Genomic DNA, 12,018 nt, shown 5'->3' on the forward strand with positions numbered 1-12,018 from the left:
GGACAGAGAAATCAGGACCTGAAATCCGAGCTGACACCAGATTACCCTGTGGTCAGTGCTTTGATTAGCAGTGCCAACCTTCTACCTTTACCTAGCTTCCCATTTGACCAAACCCTGTATATTCAGAATCTCATTTCTGCCATCCTGAAGGCGGGTCTCTGTAAGGAGTCTCTGATCATAATTATTCTCTTCAATGTGTGCAGTCAATTCATTCACTTTTGTTACAATGCATCACACTTTCAGACACACCGTTTTTAGTTTCAGTTTTTGTGATCCTTAGAATCCAGTTTTGATCGCTGGTATATTTTCTCTCTTTGTCCCTTTCTTTAGTTCTGATCGTTTTCCACATCACTCACCGGCCTTGATTTGGATTGGGCATGCTAAATTGCCCAGAGTGTCCAGGGATGTGCAGGTTAGGTGGGTTAGCCAATGGGAAATGCAGGGTTATAGTTTCATAGTAAGAGAAGCAGGAGTAGGCCATTTGGCCCATCCAGCCTGTTCCACCATCGTTAAGATCATGGCTGAGCTTTACATCATCTCAGCTTCTCCTCCCTGCATTATCCCAACTACCCTTTATTCCCCTACCATGCAAAAACCCATCCAACTGTGTCTTGAATATTTGTAATGAAGCTGCCTCTCCTGCTTCCTTGGGCAGAGAATTCCATAGATTCACTACTCTCCTGGAAAAGTAGTTCCTCCTCATCTGTGTTCTAAATCCCATCCTCCAAATCCTTTGGCCTAGTCTAAACCATCAGCAGAAATAACTGGATAGGGTATGGCTTCATCCCCACAGTGCAACGAATTCCCACTTTCCACCAAAATCCCGGATGTACTAATTTAGTTGCTTGCTGTCTCACAAATGAAAGATTTCATTGTAACTTCTTCCGGTCCCAGTAAGGGCAAAGCATCTATGAAAGCTGCTCTGAAAGTCCAGTCTTCACACTATATTTCTGCTTTCACCAAAGATGATTAGAGTCCTCCACCATGGAAACAGACAGTTCGACCCAACTCGTCCATGCCAACCAGATATCTGAAATCAATCGATTCCCATTTGCCAGCATGTGGCCCATGTCCTTTTCAACCCTTCCAATTTATGTACGCACTCAGATGCTTTTTAAATGTTGTAATTGTACCAGCCTCCACCACTTCCCCTGGCAGCTCATTTTATACATGCACCACCCTCTGCGTGAAAACGTTGTCCCTGAGGTCCCTTTTAAATCTTTCTCCTCTCACTTCTAACATATGCCCTCGAGTTTGGACTCCCCTGCCCTGGGGAGAAGACCTTGGGTATTCACCCTATCCATGCCCCTTATAAATGTCGACAAGATTACCCCTCGGCCTCCGATGCTTCAGTGAAAATTTCCCTGGCTTACTCAGCCTCTCCAACTCCGGTAACAGTCTTGTAAAGCTTTCCAACCCCTTTCAAAGTTTCACAAGTTCTTTCCTATATCTGGGAGACCAGAACTGAACGCAGTATTCCAAAATAGGCCAAAATAATGTATAGCCACAACATGATGTCCCAACGCCGATATTCAATACTCTGACCAATAAAGGAAAGCATGCCAAATGCCGCCTTCACTATCCTATCGACCTGTGACTCCACTTTCAAGGAACTATGAACCAGCACTCCAAGGTGTCTTTATTCTGCAACATCCCCCTTGACTGTGTCAGTCCTGCTTGACCAAAATTCAAGCCTGACATTTCTCTAAATTAAATTGCATCTGCCACTGCTCGGCCAATCCAATCAATTCTAATTTATAGTGAACTCTCTTTCCTCTCTTATTCCCTAGAAGCTAAATATCTCCATCCCACACACTCCCTCAGTTTTCACTTTTCTAAAAGTGGGAGAATAGGGTTGAGAAACGTATTGGCTGCAATTAAATGGTATGAGCAGACCTGATGGGCTGAATGGCCTCATTTCTGCTTCTATGTCCTATGGTCTCTTGCTGTCCAGGACACAGAGAGAGAGAATGGGAGCAGGAGTTGGCCATTTGGTCTTTTGACCCTGCACCAGTATTGAACACATCATAACTGGATATGGATCTACCTACAATCGAGGTGGATAGGCTGGACTTTTGCACTGGAGCATATACGGTTGAGAGGTGACCTTATCGAGGTTTATAAAATCATGGGGGGGGGGGGGGGGGGATAGATGAGCTGAATGGCAGGTGTCATTTCCTTCGGGTGGTGGTTTCAAGATTACAAAGCAAATTTTGAACGTGAGTGGAGAAAGATTTTAAAAAGTTTTCAGGGGCATCATTTTTTTCATAGAGTGGTTCGTGTGTGGGATGAATGTCCAGAGGAAGTGGTGGATGCAGATACAGTTACAATGTTTTGATTATGTATCGTGAATAGGAAAGGTTTGGAGGGATATGAGCCAAACACAGGCAGCTGGGACTAGTTTGGTTTGAGAACACAATCCGCATGGACTAGTTGGTCTGAAGGGTCTGTTTCTGTGCTGTCTGACTCTGTCACTGTTCTGTACTGGTCTTAAAACCATTTTATTGCCTTCCCCCATAAACATCCACTTCTGTGTTGTTCCAAAATCAGATGAACTCAGCCTTGAATATATTCAAGGACCCCCTAACTGCAGGGAGATATCCCCAATTCTGAACTCAATTCCTCTTGCTGATTGCTTGCTGCATCTGTCTGATGAGTGGCATTGACTGGTGTAGGAGGGCGCTGAGGCCACTTTGTACACCCACACGCCATTCCTGATGAAGGGCCTGTGCCCGAAATGTCGAGTCTCCTCCTTGGATGCTGCTTGACCTGCTGTGCTTTTCCTGAACCACACTTTCTGACTCTGATCTCTAGCATCTGCAGTTCTCACTTCCTCCACATCCAAATACATCTCCATTTAAACAAAAGCTATGACTTCACATTGTGGTACTGCATTTGCCATGTTTTTGCCAACTGTGGTCTTCTCTACATTGGGAAGACCAAGCGTAAACTTGGGGAATGGTTCGCCAGGCATTGCAGCCGGGTCTGCAGAGGCCGTACGGACCACCCGTTTTCATTTCCGTTCCCACTCCCTTTCTGACATGACCATCTTTGGCCTCCTCCATTGCCACGACAAACTAAGCCGAAAATTGGAGGAACAACACCTCACCTTCCTCCTGAGCAGTCCACAGCCCAGAGGACTCAACATTGCGTTCTCCAATTCAAATAACCTCCCTTCCCATCCCCAACTCCCTTCCCAGTCCTTCCCCCTCCCTTCCGCTCCTCCCTGCCACCAACCCTCGTGATGAAAGGCTTATGCCCGAAATGTTGATTCTCCTGCTGCTTGGATGCTGCCTGACCTGCTGTGCTTTTCCAGCACTACACTCTCGACACTGAGTTAGGATACCTGGTCGGCATGGACGGGTTGGACCAAAGGATCTGTTTCCGAGCTGTACAACTCTATGGCTCTAAATAATAAAAAGTATACTTTGACAAATAACAAACTATATCCATGTTAACAAGGGTTGGTGCATCACATGCTTTACTAACCATTCTGAACAGGTCCTGCCCCTTCAGTGACTGGGTAACATATACATGCTGGTGCATAATCTCCTTCACTAGTATTTACACACTACCCTCAGCAATTGCACAAGTAACAGCAAAGGGTAAACAGCACAAGGATTAAAAAAACAGTGAGGGTAAAAAGCACAAGCCCCAGTAAAAACAGATGGAAAGTCACTGTAACATGTCACTATGACAGATTCTGGATAAGTGGTGATGAAAGAGCACAGCAGTTCAGGCAGCATCCGAGGAGCAGTAAAATAGACGTATGTGTGCATGTGGGTCTTTGTCTGTCTGGGTTGGGGTTGAGAGTGTGAGAAAGTGTGTGTGTGTGTGTGTGTGTGTGTGTGTGTAGTGAGTGCAGAGTGTCTTAAGTCTGTGAGGGGGTGAATGTGGGAGTGTGTGTGTCTGTAAGGGTGTGTGTGTGTGTGTCTGTCTGTGTGTGTGTGTAGGAGTATCTGTGTGTGTGCGTATAGTGCAATGGTGGTCATCTGTAATGTGACATGAACCCAAGATCCCGGTTGAGGCCCTCCCTATGGGTACCGAACTTAGCTATCAGCCTCTGCTCGAACACTTTTCTCTGCTGCCTGTCCTGAGAATGCTAACCCGAGAATGCAACTTTTTTTTTAAAAAAAGGTTTTGTGATTTACACATGAAAGAAGTGAAACTATCACTGTATTCTAACAGATAAAAGGCTTAACAGACAATCAATTTTGCAATGTATAATTTCAGTTACATCACACTGTAAATTGTTGCTATACATTCTGTGTTAGGATTGAGCCCTCCACTACCACCTGATGAAGGAGCGTCACTCCGAAAGCTAGTGTGCTTCCAATTAAACCTGTTGGACTATAACCTGGTGTTGTGTGATTTTTAACTTTGTCCACCCCAGTCCAACACCGGCATCTCTAAATCATGACTGTTATCAAACAGGCACAGAAATATGCAGCACAGAAATAGACTTTTCTTTTTCTCTCATGCACATACAGACTTTTAAGTCCATGGGGGTGAATTTGAACTTGGAGAATGATAAATGCATATACATTCTATTTTGCTCAAAAAATGCACAATCTGCAGGCAGTCAATCCATGTAATAGTTTGTAAATTCTGCTTTGGAAATAGAACTAGTCTGACTCAAGATTGGGAAACAGACAGACTCTGACCTCGCACCTTTAATGCATTGTCTGAGCTGAGATGTCACATTTTGCTATAAAATCAAGTTATCTTGAGAAAGTGACCTACAAGAACTTCTGGGATTTACATGGTAATAATAACTGGAAACCATTCTAAAAGATGAAAGACTTAATAATCCAGTTTTGTTCAATACATCATTTCAGTGGCAGGACACTATAATGTTTTCCTATGAATTCTGTGTCTCAGATTAGATTACTTCGTATGGAAACAGGCCCTTCAGCCCAACAAGTCCACACCGACCCTCCGAAGAGCAACCCACCCAGACCCATTCCCCTACATTTACCCCTTCACCTAACACTACAGGCAATTTAGCATGGCCAATTCACATAACCTGCACATCTTTAGACTGTAGGAGGAAACCGAAGCACCCAGAGGGTGCCCACACAGACACGGGGAGAATGCAAACTCCACACAGACAGTTGCCCGAGGCAGGGATTGAACCCGGGTCTCTGGCACTGTGAGGCAGCAGTGCTAACCACCGTGCCACCCTTATGATCTTATTCATCCACAGTCCCCTGATGAAGGATCAGCGCTCTGAAAGCGAGTGCTTCCAAATAAACCTGTTGAACTATAACCCGATGTTGTGTGATTTTTAACTTTGTCCAGGTTAAGATGGATTGACCGTGCTAAATTACATAATGCCCAGGGACATGCAGGTTAGGCACATTAATTAGGGGGTAAATGCTGAGCAATAGGGGTAAGGGAATGGGTGTGGCTGGGTTACCCTTCGGAGGGACAGTGTGGAATATTTGGGCCGAGTGGCCTGCTTCCACACTGTGGGGATTCTCTAAAGAAAAGAGAACTTTTGTTTTGCTTCCCAAAATCAGACCTGCTCACTCTCAGCAGTATCCCAATGTTGTGAAAGATATTAACTTTCAGGTGGAGTTATCCAAAATTCTCCCCGTGTCAGTCTTAATGTTTTTGCTTTTCTGCCCCTGTGAGATCCTGAATCAGCACCTTCAGGAGAATTAGTTAGAACGGAGTGAGAACAGAGGGGGAGAGAGAGTGGGATGGTGCTTTCAATTTTGTGGAATAATAAAAGAAAAGAATGTTCCACAGAAAGTAGAATTGCTTGTTCAGAATTCCCACGCTGGACTGACAGTGAGACATTTGTAATCTCTTTTTTTACAGAGTATTTGAAGATCTGAAGACGAAAGTTTCAAAATTAATAGATGAAGGACTTCTACCCAAAACGTTGACTCTCCTGCTCCTCGGATGCTGCCTGATCTGCTGTGCTTTATCAGAGCTGCACTTTTTGACTCTGACTCTCCAGCGTCTGCAGTCCTCACTTTGACGTCAATGTCTGACAGTCACTCAATCCATCGGGACCGCAACTGTTTTCAACTATGATTCTGTGAGAAGGAGCAAAGCTTTGTGGTTCCTGTTTGAGTACGTTTTCAGCATCCGTGGGACTGGCTGAGAGACCCTACCATTGCGGTACACGGAGAGTGGAGTCTGAAACAGTTGTACAGCCCAGAAAGAGGAATTCACGCCGGGGAGGGGCTGTACACACATTTGTGTGCGGCTGAAGCTTTGGCCATGGAGAAACCCGAGGAATCCCGTCCCGTGGAGAAACTGTGGAAGTGTGACGACTGTGGGAAAGGCTTCTGTGTCCCGTCTGCTCTGGAGACTCATCGGCGCAGTCACACCGGGGAGAGGCCCTTCAGCTGCCCCGAGTCTGGGAAGGCCTTTATCAGTTCCTCCGACTTGCTGACCCACCAGCGGGTCCACACAGGGGAGAGGCCTTTCAGCTGCCCTGAGTGTGGGAAGGCCTTTACCCAGGCCTCCACCCTGCTGACCCACCAGCGTGTCCACACAGGGGAGAGGCCCTTCAGCTGCCCAAAGTGCGAGAAGGCCTTCAGCCATTCTTCTGCTCTGCTAACCCACTGGCGGATCCACATGGGGGAGAGGCCGTTCTTCTGTCCCAAGTGTGGGAAGGCCTTCATCAATTCCTCCAACCTGCTGACCTACCAGCGGGTCCACACAGGGGAGAGGCCCTTCAGCTGCCCTGAGTGCGGGAAAGCCTTTACCAAGGCCTCCAACCTGCTGACCCACCAGCAGATCCACACGGGGGTGATGCCCTTCAGTTGCCCCAAGTGTGGAAAGGCCTTTACCCAGGCCTCCACCCTGCTGACCCACCAGCAGGTCCACACAGGGGAGAGGCCCTTCAGCTGCCCTGAGTGCGGGAAGGCCTTTCCCAAGGCTTCCAACCTGCTGACCCACCGGCGGGTCCACACGGGGGAGCGGCCCTTCAGCTGCCCCCAGTGCGGGAAGGCCTTCAGCCATTCCTCTGCTCTGCTGACCCACCAGCGGATCCACACGAGGGACAGGCCCTTCAGCTGCCCCCAGTGCGGGAAGGCCTTCAACCAGGCCTCCAACTTGCTAACCCACCGGCGGATCCACACACAGGGGAGAGGCCCTTCAGCTGCCCTGAGTGAAGGAAGGCCTTCAACGATTCCTCTGCCTTGCTTAGGCATCAGCGGGTCCACAAGGGGGACAGGCCCTTCAGCTGTCCCGAGTGTGGGAAGGCCTTCACCCGCTTCTCTCACCTGTGAGTTCACATGCCATTGCAGGGGGATTGAAGGACTAACGGCCATCATTACCGACTGAACTATCAACCCAATTCAAGGGATCCCGGTTCGATTCCCACCACGACAGATGGTGGAATTGGAATTTGGTCCGAAATCTGGAGGTTGGAATTTAATGATTAAACCATTGATGGTGGGCTGGGGGTGGAAGAAAACCCCCATCTGGTTCACTCAGTTCCTTTTTAGGGAAGTAAACTGTCATTGTGGGAGAGGATTCACTCAGTCATCCCAGCTGCATCCTTTACCCAGTCTGGCCTACACGTAACTCCAGACCCACAGCAGTCTGGTTGACTCTACACCTGCCCGTCCAACTTACTTGGAGACAAGGTATGGGTTGAAATTGCTGAGTGAGGCAATACTTCCTCCGGGTTAAGGCTGTACCAAGGATCCAATTACAAAGGGACAACTTGGTGGTGACCAATAATGAAGAAAGTGAGGGGTTGGAGGGGGTGTGTGCACTTTGACCTTGAGCTGTTGTTTAAAAATTGCTACTTTTTCTACGCCTTTCTGCTGGGAGCTTCTGAAGCTGTAACAAAGTTGGGTCGCAAAAAAGATTACCTGAACTTCCCACCGAGCTCAGACTCTCATTGAGAGCTTTGAACTGCGACAGGTTTTTGTTTTAAAACTGCTCATTTCTTACAAGTGAAAGTGAGAACTGCAGATGCTGGAGATTAGAGTGGTGCTGGCAAAGCACAGCAGGTCAGGCAGCATCCAAGGAACAGGAAAATCGACATATCGGGCAACGTTGATGTTCCTGCTCCTCGGTTGCTGCCTGACCTGTTGTGCTAATTTCTTATAACCTCCTGTACTATGTTTCCAATGTTGTGTACCGGTTGCAGCAGTGAATGAGTAGCCAGTATTGTTAGAAATTGTAAATTTTTCAGGAGTGCAGGTACTACACCACGTCATCGGCATTGTACAGTTTCCTGGCAGCGCTGGGAGGTGTGGGCTGTGTCCACTAGGGTGGATAAAGTTAAAAATCACCCAACACCAGGTTAAAGTCCAACAGGTTTATTTGGAAGCACTAGGTTTCAGAACGCTGCTCCTTCATCAGGTAGCTGTGGAGCAGGATCATAAGACACAGAATTTAGAACAAAACCTCACAGTGTCATACAACTGAAAGGATATATTGTACAAACCTAGATTGTGGATTAGTCTTTCATCTTTTACCATGGGTTGCAGGTTTCAGTTCGTTAATATGTAAACCCCTGAACTATTTTTAATTCACCTTCTCGAGATGGTTTAAGGTTTTATAAAAATAGGTGACATCTCAGCTCAGATACTGCAAAAAAGGTGTGAGGTTTGAGTCTATATCCCAATCTTGAATCAGACTGGTTCTATTAACCAAAGTAGGAATTTATAAAATATTACATGGATTGACTGCCTGCAGTTTGTGTGCTTTTTGAGCAAAATTGAATATATCTGCAAATATAATTCTCCAAATGCAAAGTCACTCCAGAGACTTGTGTGTGCATGCGTGTTTATGCATGCATGCTAATGAAGTGTGTGATGGATGGAGTATAAGCCTGTGAGACGGTGTGAGTATTGGGTGTGTCTGAGAGAGTAACAGATGAAGGTAAGGAGTTGCATTTTACTAAAACAAGGACGGACAGGACTTGTACAGTTAATGGCAGGGCCCTGCTTCGTCTTGTAGAACAGAGACATGGGGTGGGGTGGAGGAGTTCAGGTACATAAAGTTAAAATTCACACATCATCAGGTTGGCAGCACGAGCTTCTTCATTGGGTGTTTGTGGAGCAGGATCAGAAGACACAACCACCTGATGAAGGAGCAGCGCTCCAAAAGTTGTGCTTCCAAATGAGCCTGTTGGGAGTATCACCTGGTGTTGTGTGAATTTTAACTTTGTACACCTCAGTCCAACACCAGCATCTCCAAATCAGGTACATAATTCTTTGAAAGTTGCATCATTGGTAGACAGGGTGGTGCAAGAGGCGTTTAGCACACTTGCTTTCATTGTTAAAGCCGTTCAGTGTAAGAATTGGGACATCATGTTGAGGTTGTACAGGATTTTTGCAATATTGGTGAAGCCATATTCAATTTTGCTCAAAAAGCACACAAACTGCAGGCAGTCAATCCATGTAATATTTTATAAATTCCTACTTTGGTTAATAGAACCAGTCTGATTCAAGATTGGGATATGTGGCTAAGATTGGGAGTACAGTTCTGGTCGCCTTATTGACGACCACAGGTTGATGGGTGACCTTATTTCGAATTATAAAATCATGAGGCGTATTGGAAAGGTAAATATCACCTGGGAAAAAAATTGTGACTCTCCCCTATTTTTACTTCACATGGCATTTGGACACTTAAATTCTGTCAGCATCGCCAGAGCGCATACTGCCGGTGTCAGGAAGAAAATGCGCATGCTCCTGGCTGCACGGAAGGCACGCATCACGACTTTCTTTTGGTGGGTCATGATTCGGAGATGCCAGTGTTGGACTGGGGTGTACAAAGTTAAAAATCACACAACACCAGGTTATAGTCCAACAGGTTTAATTGGAAGCACATTAGCTTTTGAGGCTGTTGCCACGATGCCATCCTTGTGGGGGATGCTGGTGTAGAGTGCGGAACCGTCCATTGTAACGAGGAATGTTCCCTGTTCGACTGGTCCATGGGTGCTGAGTTTCTGTAAGAAATCTGTAGTGTCGCGACAGAAGCTGGAGATCCCCTGTACAATACGTTTCAAGATGCCTTCCACATAGCCAGAGAGATTCTCACATCGGGTCCCATTGCCCGACACGATGGGACGTCCCGGTGTGTTGGCTTTGTGTACCTTTGGAAGGCAGTAGAAGTCGCCTACACGAGAAGTACGTGGGATGAGGGCGCGTAGAGAACTCTGAAGGACTGAATCCAAAGTTCTGATCAGTGTGTTTAATTCATGGGTTTGTTCTTTGGCCGGATCAGCTGGTAGTTGCCTGTTCCTGGTTGTTCAGTTGTCGGTACACTTCCTTGCAGTAATCTGTTCTATTCTGAATGACAATGGCTCCTTCTTTATCTGCTGGTTTGAAGACAATGTTGTGATTAGTTTTGAGAGCCTGGATGGCATTGCGTTGTGAACGGGTGATGTTTTGCTCTACCTTGAGGGTACGGCTGATGAATCTGGCATTTAGATATTTCCTGACAGATTGAGCATACATGTCAAGCCCAGGGCAGCGGCCCTCCGGTGGGGTCCATGTTGACACCTTCTTTGGTCGCTCCTCTACAGATCCCTGTGATGACTGTTCTAGTTCATCAGTGGGCTCCGTGGGATCACTGCCGGCACCTTGAAAGGATTCCCGGAGTCTCATTCGTCTGATGAACTCCTCTGTGTCTGCTGCCAGAACCAACGGGTCCATTTTGGTGGTGGGGCAGAAGTTGAGACCCCTACTCAGGACTTCAATCTCTTCCGGTCGAAGGGTGTGGTCCAATAAGTTGACAATAGACTTCCCCGCAGTGATAATGTTGTCCACTGTGGTTCCAGGGCGGGCTTTGCTATTACTGGTGAGAATGCCAAGCTTCTCCAGTTTTTTGTTCTTGGCGTGCATGTACGTGGTGTAGTTTTGTCGCCTTGTCTGTTTGGCAATGTCACGTAATTGTACTGGTATATCCTGTGTGCAGGCTGTGAGTGTGGACTCCATCTGAATTTCAAGGTTGTGGCGCCTGCTGTAGAGTTGGTGCACGAGATGATTGAGAAGTTTACGAGAGGTGCAGTGGCAAAGTCTCTCTGCGTAGTCTGTGTTGTAGGTCGACCTAACTGGGTTCGTGATTCGTAATCCTTTCGGGATCTTGCCTGCGTTCCTGTAGAAACTTGATGTCTGTGTCGATATGTGCAATCTTCTTGGAGATCCTCTCCACTTTAAGCCGGCGGTTAGTGGGGTCGATAGTGGTCATGATTACTACTTGATTTTACGCGCGCACGCACACAGACAGACAAAGACCCACATGCACACATATATTTTGTGGGGTGAATTTGTACTTGCAGAGTTACATTGCACTTTGCTCAAAAACTGCATACATTCATGTAGAACTCTAAGCTCAAAACTGCATGAATTTATGTAAAACTCTGTTATCTCACTTTTTGGATTAGAATCAATCTAAACATCAGGTCATAGACAGAGAACACAGAGGGCTAACACCTTCAACATATTGTCTAGCTAGCACCATCGTTAATAGCTAACCCGAGAATGCAACTTTATAAAAAAAGGGTTTTGTGATTTACACATGAAAGAAGTGAAACGATCACTGTATTCTACAGATGAAAGGCTTAACAAACAATCAATTTTTCAATGTTTAATTTCAGTTACATCATACTGTAAAGTTTTGCTATACATTCTGTGTTACGATCGAGCCCTCCACTATCACCTGATGAAGGAGCGTCACTCCGAAAGCTAGTGTGCTTCCAATTAAACCTGTTGGACTATAACCTGGTGTTGTATGATTTTTAACTCCGAGTTCTTGGAGGACTCCTCCAACCACACCCCCTAAACGGGTGATGACATCAAAGTTTTTATAATAGCCAACAATATCAGATATACACCATATGAAGCAACATATGTCTACCTTTGAAATCAATGTGTCAATCCCTTAAATACTGCTCAGTTCCATGAGAAACTACCCTTATAATTCTGAACATGAGGAAAGAAGTAAACCTTTTCCAGGATTCAAACTCTATACGTGCCAAACTGAGGGAATACACAAGGAAAATACCTTTGAGGTGGGACAGAGAGCATCTGAGCA

At 46.2% G+C, this 12,018-nt stretch overlaps 2 protein-coding genes across 2 annotated transcripts; one reads left to right on the forward strand and one right to left on the reverse strand.

Moving 5' to 3' along the window:
* The first annotated feature begins 5,985 nt into the window (after positions 1-5,985).
* On the forward strand, positions 5,986-7,305 carry LOC148144231 (uncharacterized). The gene is made up of 2 exons (XM_087975313.1): positions 5,986-6,959; positions 7,269-7,305. The coding sequence occupies exons 1-2, from the start codon at positions 6,235-6,237 to the stop codon at positions 7,303-7,305; spliced, it is 762 nt and encodes a 253-aa protein (XP_087831439.1). The 5' UTR covers positions 5,986-6,234.
* A 2,749-nt stretch (positions 7,306-10,054) lies between these two features.
* LOC148144232 (uncharacterized) lies at positions 10,055-10,826 on the reverse strand. The gene has a single exon (XM_087974644.1). It carries the CDS (start codon positions 10,824-10,826, stop codon positions 10,203-10,205), a length of 624 nt encoding a protein of 207 aa, XP_087830770.1. The 3' UTR covers positions 10,055-10,202.
* Positions 10,827-12,018: the final 1,192 nt, after the last annotated feature.

Source organism: Chiloscyllium plagiosum, unplaced genomic scaffold (genome assembly GCF_037043375.1).
Source record: "Chiloscyllium plagiosum isolate Xiang-an unplaced genomic scaffold, Cpla_swu_hap1 HiC_scaffold_27, whole genome shotgun sequence".
Classification (NCBI taxonomy): domain Eukaryota; kingdom Metazoa; phylum Chordata; class Chondrichthyes; order Orectolobiformes; family Hemiscylliidae; genus Chiloscyllium; species Chiloscyllium plagiosum.

Coding starts and splice junctions, on each gene's coding strand:
- LOC148144231 (XM_087975313.1), top strand. CDS start 6,235: ATGGAGAAACCCGAGGAATCCCGTCCCGTGGAGAAACTGTGGAAGTGT. Junction 6,960..7,268: donor CGGCCCTTCAGCTGCCCCCA/GTGCGGGAAGGC, acceptor ATGCCATTGCAG/GGGGATTGAAGGACTAACGG.
- LOC148144232 (XM_087974644.1), bottom strand. CDS start 10,826: ATGCACGCCAAGAACAAAAAACTGGAGAAGCTTGGCATTCTCACCAGT.